The 21,379-nt window shown below is 48.5% G+C and overlaps 1 protein-coding gene across 1 annotated transcript; it reads right to left on the bottom strand.

The window, feature by feature from the left end:
- Nucleotides 1-1,996: 1,996 nt before the first annotated feature.
- Nucleotides 1,997-7,987, bottom strand: CCDC70 (coiled-coil domain containing 70). The gene is given in 3 exon segments (XM_049815686.1): nt 1,997-2,350; nt 2,352-2,665; nt 7,888-7,987. Coding segments are annotated over 3 exon segments (768 nt in total).
- Between the last annotated feature and the right edge of the window lie 13,392 nt (nt 7,988-21,379).

Genomic DNA, 21,379 nt, shown 5'->3' with positions numbered 1-21,379 from the left:
CAGAAGTCTGAAACCATATTGGTACATGCTTTTCTCTGGCTAAACTTCTGGATCCTCCGTGCTGCATTGTGTGATGCCTTAAATTTCACGCCTGTTGTATTACACTGACAGCGCTCGCACCAGAGAAACACTGTTCTGCTCTCCTGTGAAAGAAGAAGTAACTAGGAGCTCTCCTAAGAGCATTTCTTGTGCTTCAAGTTCTTTGCAAGAGACAGCATACCTAATTTTAGTTTAAATGCATGTTAATCTGACGTGTGGATTTGAATCACTGAGATAAATTCTTGGCTTTTTGACATTAAAATATATTAAGTGACAAGTGCTTTTTGACTACTGTTATTCTCTGAAAGGTTCTTTCTTTCTATAGCATCTAATGATAAAGCTCTAATGCGTAAGAGTCCTGATTTTGCAGGAAGTTGCACTGAATGGTCTAACAGGTCATTTTTATCTCTGGGTTACATGGTAATAATAGAATAATAATAACAAAGGTTGCGAAACATTGCTACCCTGGCTGAATCAGCTGGCTTTTTCTACAGGCTGGTTATTCATTTGAGCAATAAATATTCATGGATTTTTCAGGAAAGACATAGTGCATAATTTGTCTTGAGCAAAATTAAACAGGACAGGCAGCCTTATCCTACAGCAGATCACAAAGGATTGAACTTGAGTGGCAGGCTTGAGTGACAGCCTAAGTATGCCTGACAGTTGCAGAAGTCATCAGATTCTTCAACAGCAATTGTTAAGACTTATTACATTGTGTCCTTGAGCCTTTTCAGTGTTAAAATCCCGTATCGAAGGAGAATAAGTTACTGATGCTACCATACCAGAGAACAATGCAATGCCCGGTTTGACTCAGATGAGCACTTTTCACCGTTGCTCTCGTCCCCACGCTCCTGGATGTGCAGAGGGTCAAATGCAGATTTGCCTCTAGACCAGCCTTGACAGCTCAGCCGTCGAAAATGCGAAGCATCCGAGTTCAGTTTCTCAAGAGGAAAGAAAAACTGCAATTCCTGTGCCACAGCTCAGCAGAAGGCACTGACTCTGCACTCACATCCCATAAAACATCGCTAAATATTGACCACGTGTTGCACTGCCGTTACCGAGAGTTTTCTGTTAGAGGCTCCTGTACCTGCGCTGGCAATAGGAGCTCAGCAGGTGAATAATAATCCCGGTCCCTGTGTGCACCCTCTCCTGCTCTTACACACGCATATATACTCACACTGCTAAATTTATTTCCCCCTTGCTGAGGGGCTTGCTGCCAACTTTCCCTCCAGCTCGCATCTTTTCCCACATGCTGCTGACTTCTGTAATCCCTCCCAATTCTCTCCCTGTCCCCTGCCCATGTCAGCGAGGCTGATGCCAAAGCCGCTCTCAGCCAGACAGCGGGTGCGGGGGGGCTCACCGAGCCCGTAAATGTTCCCGTCACGCTCCCAGGAGAAGTGGGACGTTAAAGGGGAAGTCAAAGCCCAAACCTGGTGGAACAGCACGAGTTGTCTCATGAAGATTCAGCAGTGTTAACTGTTGACTCTTGAAGATGGGGGAGCCGAAGGTTACCATTTTTCGGTGCCTTATTGTGGCACTGACTCCGTTGATATGAACTGCACTGAGTTAGGTGAGCTGTTCTGAGCTCCAGAAGATGATCTCAGCCATTAAGCCATCACCTTCTTGTGGCTTTACCCACCCACATGCCTCCTGGTGACGGGCCAGGAAAACAGAGGTTTACCCCATTCCTCAGGCTACAGGACCTCAGAAAAATAAATAATCGCAATGGCTTTAAGGCAAGTTGCATTAAAAAACCCCTATTCTGATTTACTCCAAGAACTAGAAATGTTATTTGAGAGAACTGGCTGAAGTGCAGCACTGCTTAAATAAAGTATCCACAACAGTGTACGTGGCTTTCCACGTTTCTGATCCTAGCAGAAGGATTTATGTTTTCCCCTGTGGACAGTGGCATCCTTGGAGATATCCTCTCTCTCGGGACCAAAGGCCTCCTCCCAGATCAACATTTCATACTCCTTGAGGTTTTTTCATCTTCCTGGAAGGCGTCCGCATCTTCCCAGAGAGCTGTCTCCTCGTCCAGGAGAGCCATTTCATCTGCCCCCAGAGCTGCTTCTTCTGCCCATAGAACTCCGTCCTCATCTAGAAGGACTCTGTCTTTCTCCCAGAGGAGCTGACCTTCTTTCCAGAAATCCTTATCCTTCTTCCAGAAAGCATTGCAGTCCTTCCAGAAGTCACCATACACTCTCCAGAAGGCTTCTGCTTCCTCCTGAATAGCCTTTTCCTCCTCCCAAAAGGCAGCTTCCTCCTCCCAAGTGGAGGCTTGGATGGCCACCTTGAAATCTCTGATTATTGTTTTTTTCCTGAAAGCCCTTGATCTTCTCCCGAAAGCTCCTCGTTGTCTCCTGAAAGCTCTGAATCTCCTCCCAAAAGGCTTTCTCAGCCTGCGGCTTCTTGATGAGCTTCTCTTGACTCCAGGTGCTGCTGGGATGGAGAAGGGCGCGGGGCTGTGCCAGGACCAGCCTTTGGCCCTCCCGGGCCCCCTCAGCCGGTCCCAATCTGAAGAAGAGGCACCTCTGCCCTTCTCCCTTGGGTGCTCGAGGCACTCTCTTCTCTCTGACCCTTGGCTGTGTCTCCTGCCCCTTCACAGACTCGCCCCCAAAATTTACAGCTTCCAGAATCACGCGAAACTTGAGCAATGAAACCAAAATTCTAATTCGCTGTTTGCTAATCTACCTAATAATTCTACAGCTAGGATTAAAGCTGGTTACTTATTTATACTGTTTCATTAGATTTATTATGACTTATTGCACAGAGCCTCCGGCTCCATAGCAGGGAGCAGGTTGCCTTATAAATAAAAAAGTCTTGATCGTCAATATATTATGAGCCTGCCTATCCCTCGCTGTAGTCAGAAAAGGCCCCAGGGACCTTTACGGATGCAATGCAGCTCACGGCAATATGCATCTGCTCTGCGTGAGGAACAAGAAGGTGGGGAGTGCCCCGTGCCTGCGTGACAGATCCGGGGCATGGTGGCGGGACGGCCGGCCAGCCCACGGATTCGGGTGGACACAGGAGAATTTCGGTTCTGCTGTTGCCTCCTCAGGCTGCTTCCTGACTCCTGAACCTTCCTCCCGCAGCTGGGGCTTCCCTGGGAGACGGGAGCGGGGAAAGGAGGAAGGTGTCCGTCTGCAGTTTCCCTCTCGTGGAGCTCCTGGGCTCTCCAGTTTGTCCCTGCTCAGCGTGAGAAGGATCCCAACAACCAGCGGTGTGCACGCCCAGCTGGGCTGGCTCGTCTGGGGGGGTTAGCGGCACCATACCACGTGCCTAGGAGGCCAGAAAAATCAGGTGAGTAAATGTGCCAAAACCTAATTGCCAGGAGCCTGTGACCACTTGAGTTTCAGAGCAGCTGCTGAGGCAGCACCCACTTCTCCTCCACCAAGGGGGTTCCTGACGTGGGCTCCGCTCTCCCTGCACCTTCTGTGGGGCTCCCGGGCTGGCAGTTCCTCTTCCTTCACAGCAGAAATGCCAGTAAATAGGACGTGCCGAGTTTCCGCTCCCTGGGATCGCAGTTGGAAGCACTTAGGGCAACGGCAGTCCCGTTCCAGCCATCCCTGTCAGCTCCGACACCAGCTGCCAGCCCATTCACAACCTCAAATACACCGTCTCTTTGTTGAAATGAAGGTGTCGGTGCTTCTGCTTTGCTAATTTTGCCACGCTCATCAGCCTGCGCCGTATAACGGCTATTTCAGGTGAGGTCCCCTGTAGCCCACGGCAGTGGGGCGCGTACCCCGTGTCCCACCGCGCTGCGTGGGCTCTGGCGTAGCCCTGCTCGACCCGGCACCTCCGACGCTGCAGGCGGTGGGAAGCCAGACGGGCTCTCGCTCTGCCTGGCGTTACTGTTAGCACCACGAGGATGAGGCAGCTTTCAGGTTACACCCCAGGATATCCTCCCAAAACCAGCCGGAGGGTCCCGCGGAGGACGTAGGTGCTTACAAGTCAGTGATGGCGATGCAGCGGAGTCGAAGAGCCGGAGCTCATGTGCTGCTGGCGCAGAGATGACTGACAGAAGGACAGTCCTGGAAACCTGTGTGCAGAAACGGGATCTCCTAGAGCTAACCCATGGGAAACCGCAGGTGATCGTGTCCTGTCCTGCCCCAGAGCCTGAGACCGCCCCGCACAGCAATTTCAGACTGGTTCCTTTGCATAAGAAGACTTGCTCTTGAAAACGTGGCAGAGAAGGGCAGGGAGAAACAAGGAGCCAGTTCTTCTTCCCTCCTGCCCTCCCAGGGTTCAGCTGGAATATCCTTAGGAAAACGAATTTGACTCTGACACAGAGGAAGCAACCCAGGCGCTTAAACAGAAGCATCCAGTGCCATTTTAGACACTCAGGAATATTTAGCTTATCTGCGGATGGACAGGCAGAAGATAACACATAAGAGACCTTTGTCCTTTGGGAGCTGCAGGTGGAAGCTGGGGGAGATGTCCCAATGCATGTCAGGGCACCCATGTCTATGCGTGAGTCCCACCTTGAAGTCTGTCTCTGATTTATGTGGCTAAAGCTTCCTTTACATCCTGCCCCAGAGATTACCAGACCAAATCAGTAAATCATTTTGCTTTTATGGGGCTTCCATCTCCTGAACATGCATCGAGTGACACAAATAAAACTTTGAGAGCCTTTTCTCACGTGGTACGGTAAAAATATTCCCATTTGTTCTTTTACTGCACTCCTGAGGCAGGCTTATAAAGATGTAGGATAATTATATCAGAGTACATTTTTCAATTAGAACATCATTATTACCTCACAGAAAATGACTAAATTATATCATTTTGTTCCACAAGTCTGCAAACACTCTTTCAATTGTCATCAAAATAATAGTCATTGGGTTTCTGCAGACATCTCTAAGAGTGCAGAACTAATGGCTAAAAAGTTTGATGCTAGTTTAGATCTGTTCTTTTGCTAAAGTGATGTCTTATGGATAGATGTAAAATGAAATTGAAAAAATTATGTCTTTACTTGGTATCACTTCTGTTATTCTTCTCGCTCTTACCATCTCCTGCCATCAAAAAAATAAAGCCCCAAAGATATCTAGTAATTGTGGTCATGCTACTGGAAAACAGCATTTGTAAAACTCTCTAGCAGAGACATGCAGTACTTGCAGAAGTGCAGTCCTTACGGCAGCTGTGTCTCTGACGCCCACTGGTGACTGTGACCCATTGATCACCTACAGTGGCGTAATTTCACAAAGTTTGAAATCGTTGATGGAGAGTCAAGTGATGCTGAGTTGAGCTGGAAGGAGTCACTGGGCTCCTGGCAGAGTATGAGCCACAACTGGTGCTTTGCTTTGTCTTCATGCTGGTTGTTTCTGAAGAACACCCATCCGTGGGTTATATTACCCTCGCTAGCTCCCCTCCCGGTTTAGGGAAACTGGCTGGAAGACACGAACAGCACTTACACTAAATGTGAGACACGTGCTTAGATTATGTCGTTTCGGTTGCATGTCTAAATTTGGCACCCAGTGTAAATGCTACTGTGTCTTGTGTTATTTGAACAAAAACAAGTGATGGAGCTAAAGATGAGCACAGATCAAGCCAAGACCAGCTGGCTTTCAAAAGTATAACTGTGATCCTACATCTACCTGAAAGCTTCCTTTAGAAAAGTAGCCTGACTTTTAAATGGGTTGCTCCTACTACAGTCATTAGGAAGAAGTGGTCGATGAATGGATTTGAAAATCAGACCTGTCTTTATAGTAGGTATTTTAACCTGGATTTATGTTCCTAGTCTTTGAAATTTTGGTCAGCTGAACTTCTTCTCTGTGAAACCATGCAATGTTTAATTATATACACTGTAAATGCATTTAGTGCAACTCAGCCCCTGATACTGCAGGACGTGAAAGAGGCACTTTGCTGATGGAAGAAGTTGTCTCTATTTTTCTGTTGAAATTGTACTAAAATTTGGAGAAGGCTGTTTAGTTTCTGTTTTGTTGTAGAGCGCTTCACTGAGTCACAGTGATCTCTCTGCTTGTGAGACCTTGAGCCAAATTCATCTCAGTAACCCTGCTTGTTTGATGATAAAAACAGCTATCCAGCTAGTAACAGGACAGGCAGAAAGAATGAGATAATTCAGGAGGACTGTAAGAAAACCCAAGATTAAAAATAACCCTTGGAAATCTGTTCCATTTTTTTTCTGTTTCAAGGCTTTTTCAGACCTTCAAAGGTCATGGTACTTCAGCTAGAAGCAGCTTCTACCAAAATACTTTTTTCCTTGTGGGATGGCTCTGACGTTCCTTGTCTGCACTTCAGAAAATATTTTTTTTTTATATGGGGATAGTTCAGGTAGATACAATGCTGTTCATTAAGAAAGTCTTGCTGTCTGGGCAAGCCTCTTGTTATTCTTCCCAGATGAGATATTTCCCTCTTTGCAAATGGGTTGCCTTGGGTTGTGGAAAGGTTTTTCCTTCTTTTCTCAGTTTGCTTCATCCCTTCCTCCAGGGGCTGTTTCTTCTTTCCAGAGTGTTTTCATGAGCTGTATGTTCCCACTATAGCTCCCCGTTTGACACTATAGCTGGAAAACGCAGATGATGGAGAGAATACTATTTAGTCAAATACTTTCTGAACTTTAAGGAAAACAATGTATTGTGCAGCAAACGGCACAACAAACCCTGCATGCGGCAGTGATGTGGTGAAACCTTTGTGTGTAAATTTTTGACATTCCAGCTCTTGCCATTAATCCATGGAGTTGCAGCAGCATGATATATTATTTCTTTCTCTTCTGATTTCTTCAATAGCCCTTTTGCCTCCTCACAAAGTAAATTCTGTTGCCAAAGAGGACAAAAAGGGTCTTTCAGCTTTCAAATCCTGTCCTTTGCTATTTCAACACAAATTTCCTGGTAAAACGTGGAGACGGATTTCAGTCAAAAGTGCGTTCAACATCACTGCTACCAGTAACAACCTTCCTGGGAAGGACTAGATGGATAAAACTTTGCTCTCTGACACACCAGTAAAACCCCGCCATGCTTTTCCTTTCCAGGACGAGGAGTGGGAAGCTCTCAACGTCCTTTCTTGGGTGGAAGGCATGAGTCATTCTTGGGACTTGGACATTTGGATGGCTTCTGTGTATGGATGAGGATTTCCAGGACCCTTTTCACCTCCAGATCGCCTTGTGTGGTGTTGACATGTGGCTGCTGCCATACCAGCAACACCTGGAAAACCAAGAGGTTCCGGGAGACAAAGAGCCTCCCAGCAACCTTGACCAAAGCCCCACGCAGCCCTGGCACCTCCCTGCTCTGCTGGGTCACCCCACAGAAGCACGTCCAGGTCCCAGTTCAGATTCTGGCCCCAGTGCTGCTGGCGGGCAGGTGATGTGGGGGGAGAGGAAGCCTCGGCTCCGAGGATCACACACGCGTTGCGAGCAGGAGCCCACGGGGGACACGTTGCTGTGCCTTAGCATGACACCCACCCGAAGTCATGGGATGGGGGAGGTCGGCAATTCGGGTCCGTACTGCGTGTAGGCGTCCAAGTGCTGGTGTCTACGTGCCAGCAGTGTCCAGCGAGGAATTCGGCTGACCAAAGGCACGTGCTGCCTCACGGTGACTTGAATCCCACCACAGAGCCCACTGGCTGTAACTGCGCAGCTCTCCGTTGGCCTTCATGACAGCTGGGACATCTCAACAGCAACATTTTGGTGTCTGCAGTTTGGACCTGATTCCCAGCCAAGGAGGCCAGTAGAGGTGGAAGTTGAGTCCGTGCCCTGTCTAGATCATTAGATGCCACCCATTAGGTGGCAACAGTTTAATGTTTATGTGCGCACGTGTGTGTGTGTCTTCACTCATTTGTTGCTCTGTGCAGGCAGGAAAGGCTTTGCTCTTTGGTGACACCACCACATCCACTGCGTACCAGTGGGCAGGGGCTTCAAAGTGGATGGGTGACTGCTCTGCCTCAGTGGTCCTTCATCCATCACCAAAATAGCAGCAGTCACGTTCTGACCAATGTTCATCGCTGTCTGGCCAGATTTCCTCACCAGGAGACTTAAATTCTGCCCATGTGGAGCTAAATCGTTCAAGGGAGCATCTGTGTTCCTGGAAACGTTACTGTGCACAGGAGGGACCATCTGGTTTTGCTGCGAGTGCTCAGGTATCTTTGGACTTGGGAAGCAGGTATTTTTAGAGACAAAATGAGATGGCAAGAGTTACAGAACCACAAAATATCTTAATTGACTTTAAGCAAAGCCCTGTGAATGCCATATATGCCATATGTTTTGTGGAAGGAACTTCAGGCACCTTCCAGTGGTGAATCAAGCCAAGTTTTGGTTACAACCCCATTCAGTAAGACTCGGCTTTAGCAGGAAAAAGCCTTCTGGAGTTCTCAGGCTCAGTGTCCTTCTCTCCTAGATGCTCCATCACACCATCACCTTACAAAAGCAGTAATATGGTGCAGAGAGTCCTTTCCATGGCAGCCTTCTGACCACTGCACACAACGCTGTGTACACTGGACAGCCATGCAACTCCAGAAATAATGAGAAATCATCTTAACAAACCTATCCCAAACACATAAATGCCATCAAACACCTCCCCCCCAAATAAACCCCAAACCAAGACCTTCAGTTGGTTAATTCAATGAATTTAAACTCAGAGTAACTGTAGATGGTCTGAAGTTTCAGAGCAGTTTGTTTCAGACCAGATGAAGAGCTTGCGCATCGCTAGTCCTCTCAGCCTAGTAAAAGACATTTCCTATAGGCAGCGAGAAGCTGTTTCGGACCCTTGCTACTCTGATGATTAGAAATCAGTTTCTATTTCATGGTCCATTTAGACTCATTTGTTATAAATCACGTTTTTTTATTTTGTATCAGCAATTCTTTTCTTTATCCCTGGTATATTTACAGAGATTAAGGACATGCCCTTAGCTCTTGTCTTAGTAGGCTAGGCTGACTGAACCCTGTAGATTCATCTAAAAAAACCAGATTCCCCACACCTCTGTCTTTTCTAATGGATTTTCTCTTTTTTAAAATTTCTTGTTCTCTACTGTTGCTGTAATTTTTAGCAAAACCTGTTACAATTTTTAGCAAACATCAGTATTGCTATTTTCCTAATACTGAATAAATTCATGTCAGCAGTGTCAATTAAAAAGACTCACCATATGTTTTTATTATTATTATTCATGACAGTAACCCACAGGGGTCCCACCAGCCTTGGTGCTCAGACTGCATGCTGCTTGTACAAAACAGGACAGTGACCACCCTGGAGAATTTAGCCAAAACAGACTAAACAGACATTCAATAGAGGAAAAAAGGTGCATCATCACCTCTACAGCTCAGAAACAAAGATCAGATAAGAAGTGCCTTCACAGCTACTAAATGACCAACACGTTCCCATGCAAGACTGACCAGCAAAGCCTTACGTGCATTATGGAAAGGCTTAGTACATATTACAATTCATGTGGATCTGGTGTTCTTGAATAGTAGATTTGCCACACTGATGGTGGAAAACTTGGAGCCTGATCCGCTGTCTAGTGAAGCAAAGGGAAAAGGCTCTCTGCATTCTTTCCTACCAGCATAAAGACCTTGATTTGTTCCAAATAGTCCGCAAAAGCGATCAGTGTTTTCAAACGTTATCATCATGCTCTCTTCCACCAGCAAGTACTAAATATGTGTGGAAGAAGAGATGCAAAGTGGAGAGAGCTGGCTTGTCCTGCTCAGCGCAGGACTGCTGCGACCTCTGCCTTGGGCTCTTCTGCAGCTGGCAGCAAGTGGCACCCTGCGTGGCTTAATGAACCGGGCACACATCAAAGCACAACGTCCGCAATCAATATCTCCTGCAGAAAAAATGAATGGCCAAAAGGTCAGGTAAAGCATGGGCGAACTTTCCTGGAAATAAATTATTAAATGTTAGGCTGTAAGTAACCTGAGTGAACTGCGGGAAGAAATCACTAAAATGACATCAGGCTGCAGACAGTGACCCACCAGGAGGGACCGTACTTGTGAACATCTTCCAAAGCAGTCGCCCCACTGTAATACCTCAAAGGTGAACACGCAGAATGGTAAGATTTTAAAAAACCAAACATCATTTTTCTGTGTTGTAGCCTGAGGTCAGGCAGGTACCTGTTACACACAGGCAGGGTTTGAGCCGAACAAACTCCAGAAAGGACAAAGACCTTTTCTTTTCAATTACTGCTCACATCTCCCTACTACATAGAGCAAAGTACAGCCAACAGAAGTCTCACGCTCTGTCTTCAGTGCACCCTTCCTCCCCTGCAGAGATATTAAGTCCGTATTGTGAAATGCTTTCTTAGCTAATTTGGCTACAGGCAATGGAAACTCTAGTCCTAAATTGTTCTTAGCTAATTCTCACTGTTCTCTAAGGCCTGGTCTTATAGATCTGAGGATCCTGTGACCCCAGAGAAATGTCATGGAGCATGCAATTTACTGCAAATCAACACTTCAGGCCTCATATGCACACTCTTTTCGAAGGCTAGTGGAAAATACTGAATACTCTGGTTCTATTCTGGCTCAGAGCAAAAGCACACTGTAGTCATCTTTCTGTGCTGGGTTCCTGTTGGGGACCTTACCTGAAGCCTGTATCAAATCTGGTATCCCTTGAAACCAGCTCTAACTGTGCTACTTGCAGTCACCAAGCATGTACGTCTGATTTCATCTTCTTTGCTGCTCTTCTCTTTTCCACCTGTAAATAAGAAGGGACCAAGATATACGAGCACCTTAGTCGTTTCAGTCTTCTACTTGCTCTCAAACCAAAACAAAAGGCAAACCACAAGCAGATATAGAGCAGAACAGCAGTGTTAACAGCAACACATCCAACACCTCTGCTTCATGTCCCCATCTCTTCTGCTCCTTCTCCCTTTCCTTCTTCCCAGTCTTTACTTCTCCATACAAATTAAGGATCCAGCTGAATTTTAAAATGATTGATTGCTTCTTCCTGACAATTGCCACTCTTGAGGTGGCTGTTCAGTTTGTGCCATGGGAGAATGTGAACGAAGCCTGTGAACGAGCTCCCCTTGCAGAGGACCAGGGCACGCAGGGATGGGCAAGCGCTCAGACACCCGACATCCGACAGGCGCGGGTGTTCCAGCATCACTGTGGCTCCTCAGCACCGTATTTCCCTCGTTTCCTAACTTCCCCTCGTTTCCTAACTCTCTCAGAGGGCATCTGGACATGGCTGGTTACAACCACGGCCCCTCCTGATACAGCTTCGTGGTCAGGCAGCTACAGGATGGTCGTAGCCAGCTGGCTACATGCCGGAGAGCTGGTCACTGTGGTGCAGGACGGGTGGTCTCCCAATGGTGCCTACAAGAGAGGGGTGAGAACCGTCCCCAGTGCAGAGACCTCTGTCTGGGCCTTTCCATGCCCGTTAAGCTCATGGGCATGGCCATCAGCAGAGCTCTGTGAGCTCGGCAGCACTAAGCCGCTGCTCCTCGTGTGAGTCTTACTGCTCGTTTTGGCCGAGGAGGACTTCTGGAAGGGCTGTGCCAACGAGGCAGCATGAAAACGCAAGACACCCGGTGAATAGGGTTGCCATCTGGTGTGCCCAATGCGCGGGACATGGTGCTTCTTCCCCCAAGGGCTGTGCTGGAGGCACTTGGAGCCCACCCCACGTGCAAGGGGACATAGTTTCGACATCTTCCCCCGCTTTGGAGTGGAGACTCATTTGGGGCACGCTAAGGTTGTGCACCAGGAGCTGCAGCCCAGCAGGTACGTACTGGGAACTTGCTCATGTACCTACGCTCCATACGACCACCTCTACATGTCCTGCGTGGACACCTTGTCCTCCCCGGTGCCGTCCAGAGTCAACCTTTGAGCACAGTGCCATCTGGTGAGACTTGAGACGCTCGTGCAGCCCGAACAAGTAACCTCACGTCACGCTCACAAACCCCTTGGGACAGTAAAATTTAGAACTGGGCCTAAATGCCAGCACACCTCTGAAACAGATTTTTGGTGGGAGAAGCAACGATAGGCCTAGCATTTCACCAAAAACGGATCATTTCCACGAGTGGGTCTGCTTGCTCAAGTACCAGCTGGATTTACTATAGCTCCAAGCTGACTTGGATCCTAACCCAGCTTTCACCCATTGCGACTAGGTCTAAAATTGCATCTTTTGATGCCTAAAGCCCAGGATACAGAGAGTTCTTGAACAGACCCAAAGGGACCCCAAAATATTGGGTTTGTTGTGCCATGACAATATTGCATCAGCTGCCTGGAGAGCTGCTATCACCTCCTCTTTGTGGAGGAAGATCTCAGGCTCTCCAGGGAATCCCCTTGGGCTCTTGCTCAAATAGAAACTGGCCTGGAAGGAAACATCACTGTTGGAGAAGGCGTTTACTTTACAAAAGGCTTAGGGTCTGCTCTAGATGCCTTCTTCTCCAGCCACGAGACAATTCTCTGCATGGAAACCACGGGGCTGGCTGCCACTGAAGCACCTTTCCACAAGCATCCCCCGAGCCCGGTCTCCCACCTGGAACCTCCCGGCTGCAGCCTGGGACCACGCTTCGTGGGCAGGCGACGGGGATCAGGACCCAGTGGCGTCAGTCTTGGTTTATGGGACGTGGAGGGGCTGCGTAAGGCAAGATTTCATCTCCCAAAGCAGAGATTTGGATGCGTTACCTAAATATACATATGTACAGGTGCAGAGAGGGGAGGGTTATTTCTGCCTTGCACGGGGGGCTTCAGCACCCCCCTCCCCTGACACAGCCCTACAGAAGAAAGAAACACAAACTTAACCGACTCCTGCCTTTCCTGCCTGCACAGACCACAGTGGTGGCATTGGGGTCCAGACTGCAGATAATTAAATGAGGCTGTGTCATGGTTTAACCCCAGCCGGCAACTAAGCACCACGCAGCTGCTTGCTCACCCCCAACCCCGCAGTGGGATGGGGGAGAGAATCAGGGGGAAAAAATGTAAAACTCATGGGCAGTTTAATAGGACAGAAAAAGAAGATAAATTACTACTACTACTAGAATACACAAAACAAGTGATGCACAGTGCAATTGCTCACCACCCGCTGACCGATGCTCAGCCAGTCCCTGAGCAGCGGGCTGCCATCCCCTGGCCAACTTCCCCCAGTTTATATACTGGGCATGACGTCATATGGTCTGGGATACCCCTTTGGCCAGTTTGGGTCACTGTCCTGGCTGTGTCCCCTCCCGACTCCTTGTGCCCCTCTAACCTCCTCGCTGGCAGGGCAGTATGAGAAGCTGAAAAGTCCTTGACTTGGTGTAAGCACTGCTCAGCAACAGCTAAAACATCAGTGTGTTTTCAACATTATTCTCATCCTAAATCCAGTACGCAGCACTATACCAGCTACTAGGAAGAAAATTAACTTTATTCCAGCCAAAACCAGGACAGGCTGTCAGCGATACAGGCATCTTCTACACACAACGTAGGTGCCCAGCCCCTCATCAAAGTGCAGACCTCGCCAGTGCAAGAGCTCTTCAGATAAATATAGGCTTCTAGAAGTGTTTGAGGTGCCTTTGATTACCCAGGACATCTGTCCAGGGCTGGCAGTTATGAGATGGGACCTACAGGAGACCCGCACCCTTCTGGTCTGGTGGCTGCGGGCCAGGCAGGATACTGAGAGCATCCCAGGTGGGATGCATTTAGGGAACTAAATCAAGCCATCGCTGTCCCCAGACCCTCATGGAAGTTCACGGGTAGACAACTCCGCCGGAGACTCCCAACTCCACACATCTCAGTACTGCACTGAGCTCCATCCGAACTCGTTTGCAGTCACTTTACTGTTCTGTGGTATTCCTGCTTTGAAATCCCCTCAGCAACTTTTCTTGTTATCGTTCACCGTAATTACTCTACACTAAACATATGGTTCTGTTTCCCATGAGTTAAGGCTACAAGTAGGGATTTGTGGTCCTTGCTTTCAGAGGATTAATATTTCCAGTTCTGTTGAAAAGATACCGTGTCAAGTATGGTTTGCTCTCCTCCAACTGAGGAGGATAAATGCACTGACAGGTGGCAAAAGGCATATTTTACGAGTGAGAAAATGAAATAAAACAAATGAAAGTGCACAATGTTTTCTTCTGTTGTCACTGGAACGGTAGGTTTTATTATGCCTGTATGCACTGGGAATATTAGCTCTGATCTGCAGAAGTGCAAATTAAACTGCTGATTTAGATGATCATATTTCATGCATAGTAACTTTACAGATTTTGACTTTCTTTTTCATTGTATGTAGAACCTTTATGAGTTATTAGCCTTTTTTTTGTCAACTATATTTTAGAAGTGAGAGGTTTATTCCTGCTATTACATTAAAGGAGGCATTTTGCTGCTAGGAGAGTTTAGCGTTTTATTCAGCTGCGATAACTTTCCATTATACTCTAGCACGAAGCACAATTAAGACAGAAATGTTCAGTAGTTTTATTATGCCCTTGTGTGAGGAGCTGATCTTTTTTCCCCACTTCATTTTTTCAGGGATTCCTGGAGGATTTTACAGTCTCTACACATTTGTCTAGCACACTCTGTGGTGGCATAAACAAAGAATACGGGGGCTTTGGCTTTTATACTTTTAGTAATTCCACTTTCTCTTATTGCAGGTTTCAAGAGCACTGGAATTTCCTGGTTAATATTCTGGGCTTATGGGTAAATTTTGCTCACATTAATTTGGGCAATTCGTTACTTTGGTGGGTAAGCAGGGGCACAGATTACCGGGGTTTTCAAACAAATGTATTTATCGTTTCAAGGAAAATTTTCTTTACGCAGAACAACGCACAGGTTCACCTCCTGAATTACCAATGGGAGACAATCTCTGATGAATGCCGTTCAATAAAAATGACATAAAGCTTTTTTTCCTCTGTAGGAGACTAGCAAACGTTCCTAAGGAAGCAATTTCATTAGTAACTTTTCAAACACCGGTGTTTCGTTTTAGCCTGGCTTCCTATGGAAACGCACTGTGGGCGCTTGTTGCCTTGGGTCTTGCCGTCTGGTTGTTCCCTCTCATAACTTGTGAATCTATTTGCTGATTTCGATTGAATTTGATAGAGTAATTGAAGACTCAGAGATAGCAGCTGCGGTGAGGACGTCTAGTTCATTACCCTGCCTCGGACAGCGGCTACAGACCCAGGGAACATCTCCTGTTACTTTCCCAGGATTATCCCCCAGCATCTGGGGCTGGAGGCTCGCAGACAGCCTCAGCCACAGCTGGTACCTTTGTGTCTCGCAATCTCCTTTCCTACAGAAACAAGGCAAATCTCATCCTGCTCTGCTTGCACGTGGCACATCTAAAGTAGAAAAAAGAGACCCTCTAAGAAACCCGGCTGAGGGAAAGCTGCAACACGAGCAGTTAACACTTACTGGACTTCATTAAAGTCACTCTCCCCATAGGTTATTCAGCACATTTTGTCCTTTGTCTCTCTATTCCTTAGGCCTGGATTACATTATGATAAAGTGTTCTGAGTAAGGAGAAGCCTGAAGCAGACAGTCTGATATTTTCTCATTTTCCACCTTGCCTCTTGGGCATTGGCCAAGTAAACTGCCGCAGAGACCGGCACATAAACCTCCCTTCCCCAAGACAGTCTTGTAGGAAGAAGTCGAGGAACTGAAACATCCACAGCGGCAAGCTTCACGCGGCTCCGTAATTTATTGTGACAGCCACACAAAACCATCTCCTCGGTGATGCGGGTGAGAAGAAAGCGCCTGGGCTGATCTTGTACGTGTCGGCAGGCTAAAGCGTTTCACAGCATCTGCCCTGCACCCAGTTCTGCAGCTTCCAGCCCATCCCAGGAGATGGAGACGGTCACCTCCTGGCTCTCCCAGCCCAGGGGACTTTGGGCTGGGCACACAGTGACTCCCTGCACTGACAGCACTTCTAGTCCCAGTATCTTCCTAAGGCTGCCTACAATTTTCCTTTAGAATCACCAGAATCAAGCAGTTTAACGGTACCCCAAACTGTCACTGACAATACCAGCTGCGCTTGCCACAGGGACTCTTGGTCCCCATTATTTTTTGCCACGATCTTCTCGTCATGACTGAGTATTATAATTTCTGGGATCCCTACAGGCGATCATTAAAATGCTGGTAGTCGGTATTGATGATTGGTTTCCCCTGTGTATGCAGAGTATTTCTTGGCAGATAAGTACACTTTTTTTGCCTTGAACAATGGAAGAAATGAAATATACGCCGAATTTCTTTCCCATGGGTTGTTTATATTTCAATACACAATGATAATTTATACAAGAAAATGTAACATTCCTGATTACATGCAGCATTTAAGAAAACAGAGACTCTTCCAATCTGAAAAGAACAAAATAACATAGGAGATGGGGGACTGTTTTCATGTCGATTTTGACTTCTGAGTCATCAAGTTGGGAGAAAGCCCTGTGGCAAAAGCGCTCGCCCTATTTGGAGGGTGAAAGTAAACTGAAAATAAACACAAACTGAAAAGGAAAGACAGCTACAGGGCCCTTTCCCTCTCCATGCTAATCACTAAGTAGCCAGGAAAATCCATGGCAAGGAGCAACTGCTTCCAAAAAAAGGCACCTGGTGAAAGGATCCCAAATGTGTGTTGTGGGGGGATGTAGAAGTCCCTCCTGGTCTGAGAAAGCACCCCAGCAGAAGGCAGGGACATCGGAGATAACCGAAATCCTTGTTGATGTCCCGTGCCAGGCACCGGCCTGGGAACAACCGTGGGAAGAGCGGCTTTCTCCGCTGGAAGAAGGAGCTTTATGAGGCTGTAGCAGAGAACTCGGGCCACATAAAGCCAAGCTGTGCGGTTTGGACACTCGGCCGGCGTGTCTCAGTCTCTTCCTGCTGTGTCTCTTCCAGCACCGGTGGAGAGCGTCAGCGTCTTCCAGAAGTGTGTCCCTGCTCCCTTCACTGACTAGACAGAGGAGTTGGGCTCCCTGTTTAAGTGCTCAAATAAAACCCTGCTTAAGTGCAACGAATAAATTCCTTAGTCTCACTCTTTGCTTTGCTGCCAAACTTCCTCAAGCAAAACTTTCCAGGCTTCCAGCCTTGGACCTGAAGACACACTAGCAAAATTCCTCTTTTGCTCTCTGAAATGATCTTGCTTTATAGCTGCAGAATCAGCTCTCTCTGGGATTTTACCCTGTTCTGCATTTGCTGCCGCCCCACATTCTGCACCTACCACCTTCCCTAGGAGATGCTGCTACCTCTTCACGTGGAGCTGACGGCTCATGGAAGTGCCAAGCTGTCAGTGTGGGAGGCTGGGCCTCTTGTTGGATCCATTGCTTTCAGTGATGATATTTCTCACCATTTTATCAAAAAGATCTAATAACATTTGGTGGTCTTCCCACAGTGCCGCACCCTTGCAGCGGGTCTCCCTGAGCCACACAGCCCCCTCTGAGGCCTCACGTTGTGTACGAAAGACGTGACCTAAAGGGCCAAACCAGAACAGCAAAGGCTTCAATTGCACTACGTTTTCTATGTTTAAAACCTTAGTTTGGACGGAGCAGGCGTGGGGCAGGCAGCGCTGCAGGGGTGGTACAAGCTTCTCTGCTGCCTGGTGTTACCTGTGCTCCGAACAGGAGTATCCAGGGGATGAAGCAGCAGGGAAGAGCTCGGTATTTCACCCCTGTCACTCTGCTAGGCTCTGGAAAACAGGCAGTCACATAACCATGGGGTCAGTGCAGTGCATTTTCCAGTGCATGTGGCCATGCAGCAGGGAAAAGCACGGGGAGTAGAAAAACCAGCATGTGCTTGTGTTTGTGCACATGCACAGATGTTTTGCTAACCCAGCAGTGCGCAAAGTTAGCCATCAAACCCCATCATTTTCCTCCCCTTGGCTGACCCCAGCGTGGATGCCCTTGTCTTAATGCGAGACCTTTAGCACCGGGAATGATATTGGCGGTGAACTGCGCAAACCTGACAGCTGAAGGCAGAATTGTTCCTCCTGAGCCGGAGCTTTGTCAGCTCCCTGCCGGTGACTAACGCAGCAGGTAACCTTTTCTTTCTTTGTGAGGCCCTTCCAAAAGGATTCAAAATACTCGTCAATCCCTATTAATGCTGTCACTCCTCCTGCAGAGGTGTTCTCCCTCAAACCCACTTTCTCTCGTACAGAAACAAGAGCTTTCCAGAAGATGATGCCACACCTATAATTAGACCCGAGATACCAAACTGTCACCTGCTGATGGGAAGGCGACCTAGCAAATAGACCTCTGCCAGGATGACACAAGACATATGAACTAGCCAACGCTTAAGGTTATAGATGTGGGAGTTTGCAGTTTGCAAGGAGCTCTATCAAACGCATCGATAGGAAGGGGGGCAAATTGCACAAAGAACAAACCAAGTACTTACCACTCACTCCTGATTTCTGAATAAATGAATTATTTTTTTTTTCCAAAATAAAAGACTTCACAAAAGAAACTGCTTTTTTTTTTTTTTTTTCCCTCCAGTACAGTCACAGATATGTGGGGTCCTTTGCTTCCCCCTGCTGACACCCTGAAACGGCGCAGGGTGGGCTGTGGTTCCAGCCAACCGTGGGAGTGGGGAAACTAGTGAGGATGGGCTCCGCCGGCGAGCGCTCCCGCATCCCACAGCTCCCACGGTGCTGCTGCCGAGAGGTGGGCGAGCGGCCGGCCGGGAGGAATAGAAGCCAGCGAGCCCCCGCTGCACCCCACTGCTCACGGGAAGGGTCCCTGGGAGCCGAGCGCGGCTCCGGGGTCCCACCGGAGACGACTCTCCCAGCCGGCTGTCGCTGAAGGCTGGATTTTGCTGTTCCTCTGCCCGGTCTCCCACGGGCGCCGGTGAACGGATTCGGCACCCGCTGCACTCCCAGGTAAGGGGGATTTGCTGGGAAGCGGGTAATGTGCCGGGATAAAAGCTAGCGTGGGGCTTTGTGGTTTGTTAGGAAGAAATTGGCCCTGGAAGAGGACTTTGCTCTGACTATTTTAGAGAGATAAAAAGAAACCATTCCCTCTAGCAGTCTTTAGAGAAGACACCTTGCTCCGGAGGGGCTTGCTGGCCCACGTGCACCCACCGTGTGCCAGCGGAACCCCCCAGCAGTCGCTGAGTGGGACCCGGGGTCTTAGGAAGCCCCAGCGACTCTGCCCGTTGTGTTCCCCAGTGCAGAGTGGGGCACCTGAAGCTGGGAGAGGGCAGAGCTGGGTCTGAACGCCGTGGGACAAGCGTGGAGGTGGCTCTTGTTCGGGCCGACGGGCGGTGGGGCCGGCGTGACGCTGCCTTTCGGCTTCGCCGTGGGTCAGGGATGCGCCAGCCGGTCGGTGCTCCTCTTGACTCGTGTTACTTAAACATTTAGGGTGAGAATAACGACCAGAAAAATAGTTCAAAGCTAAAACTGGCTGAAATACAGCAAAGGCACTGGGATGGAGGGTCTGTGCCGCAGAGATTTCTCTCTGCTGCTTGCCAGGGACAGGGAACTGAGTTACAGCAGAAGTCAGCCGTGCGGGACACGGCACGAAGGCCAGGCGGCGGCAGCCAGCACGCTGGGGCCAACCTGGCCACCGGCCGCTGGCCGGGGGTGCACGGGACGGGGACCTGCCGGACAGGCTGGGGGAGGCACGGGGATGCTGGGGCTCTGCTGGGGCTGGGTTGCAATCCGCCACCCCGAAAAGCAGCTGCGTGGAGAAGCCCCGGCCTCCTGCGAGGGGCTCAGAAACTCGTCCCCCCACCTCGCTGGCCCTTGTAACCCAAGAGCAGGTGCCTTCACCTCGGGGAAATGACCCCAGGGGAGGAGGTCCAGAAGTTGGCTTTGGTCTTTAACTTTTTTTTCTAGTGGTGGCTGAGTTTTCCGTTTCGCCTGTGACTTTCCCAACTCACTGGCAAACCGGGAGCGGGCACTGGGCGGCAGGACGATCCGCCCTGCCTTTGCATGCCACCGCTTGCTGTTTCCCACGAGTTTCAGCGATCGTTTCCCTGTTTCAGCTGGGGAACAAAACGGTTCCCCAGCTGCCTGGCTGCTGAATTGCACTTTAGCACCCTCACGCATTGGCACACAGGAAATTATTGATCTTTAACACCCACAGCAGCTTCTGCAGAATCACCGAAGGGCTGGGGGAAAGGGGCAACACCTATTTAGCCAGCAAGCATAATGACTTCTCTGAGGGATTTACCGGTCCTGTAGGAGTCAAAGCCAATATCTGAGGAAGGATTGAAACCATTGCCTGGTGGTGATGTGTGTTGCGTCCTTGTGTGAACACGTTTTGTGTGCAGCCATCATGAATTTGCTTTCTTTATCTCACCTGTTAAAACTGCACACACAGAGCTCTGATTCACAGTCACTTCTGGGCTCCATCACTAGATGGTGACATGCTCCCAGATACTGAGTCCTCCTTCAGTTTGTCTTTTTTCCGTTAGTGTAAAATAACAGTAAATTTAGACAAAACATATGTTTTTACCCTCTGCTTATGGAAATACAGCTTTTCCAGCCACACTGCTCAAGAGAATTTGGTATTCAACCAATTTTTAACATGGCATTAGTTTTGTTAACATGGTTTCTGTAAGAATTACTGCTGTAAAAGTAATTCTAGTTGTGAACATTTATATAAAGACTAATATTACCTCTCTCTGCATAATTTAGAACATATATGTCAGCAGCCAACACCATACTCAAAACGAATGCCTGTTTGTGCACTTTCTAGGAAGAGATCTGCACCAAAAGTTTTAAAGTTTAAAATGAATGCGTCATTTGGCTGTGGAAATTGCCAGTTTCCCTTCCTTCTTCCTGTTTTCCCTGAGCATGCAACAGTGCTCATTTCCTTCCCTAAAATATTTGTCAATAGTTGCAGCCCAAAGGCTGCAGAGTGTTTGCTCTTCTGAAGAAGGTTTGGTGGCCGGGAGAAGGAGCGTGCGCTCCCCAGAGGTCAGGCACTCCTATGGAATCCATTCCAGTCCATCGTTCAGTACTGATGGAGATATCCACTGGGATTTGCAAGGGTTGTTACAGCAGTACCACCCATCCAATGAGGCTTGTGGCATAGTATGAAGATGAGGGCTGGAGAAGGAGAGCTAAAATTCATGAGACACCTGATGTGATGACGCACACTAGAAACCTAGAGATATATATGCTGGCTGCTACACGCAAGTGTCTCAGCATGGGTTACTGACACGGTGGGGGGATATCTGCGAAAGCCTCAGTCCCTGCTACTTGCTTGACTGCTCACCAACAGGTAAAGCCAGACCTGCCTCTATTCCTGCCATCACTGCCAGGAAATAAAAACTGCAACGCTGACGTGCAAGGAGCAAACCCCATCCCACTCCCCATGGCAGCAGAGGGTCCTGTGCTGCTGCAGCTGATGGGTCTCTGGGCTTGCAGGAGAAAGCAGGCTCCCAGGAGACAGCCAGATGTGCTCAGCCACATCTGGTAGGGCTCAGACAGGCTGTGGAGGGGGTACGGCCACATGTCGGCTGGGTGGTACAAGTCTGTCTTTATTTTCAAGACGTGCCTGGGGCCCTGTG

The sequence above is a fragment of the Accipiter gentilis genome, chromosome 13 (assembly GCF_929443795.1).
Source record: "Accipiter gentilis chromosome 13, bAccGen1.1, whole genome shotgun sequence".
NCBI lineage: Eukaryota > Metazoa > Chordata > Aves > Accipitriformes > Accipitridae > Astur > Astur gentilis.
Note: the sequence above shows the minus strand (reverse complement) of the source record. Positions and strands in the feature narration are given on the sequence as shown.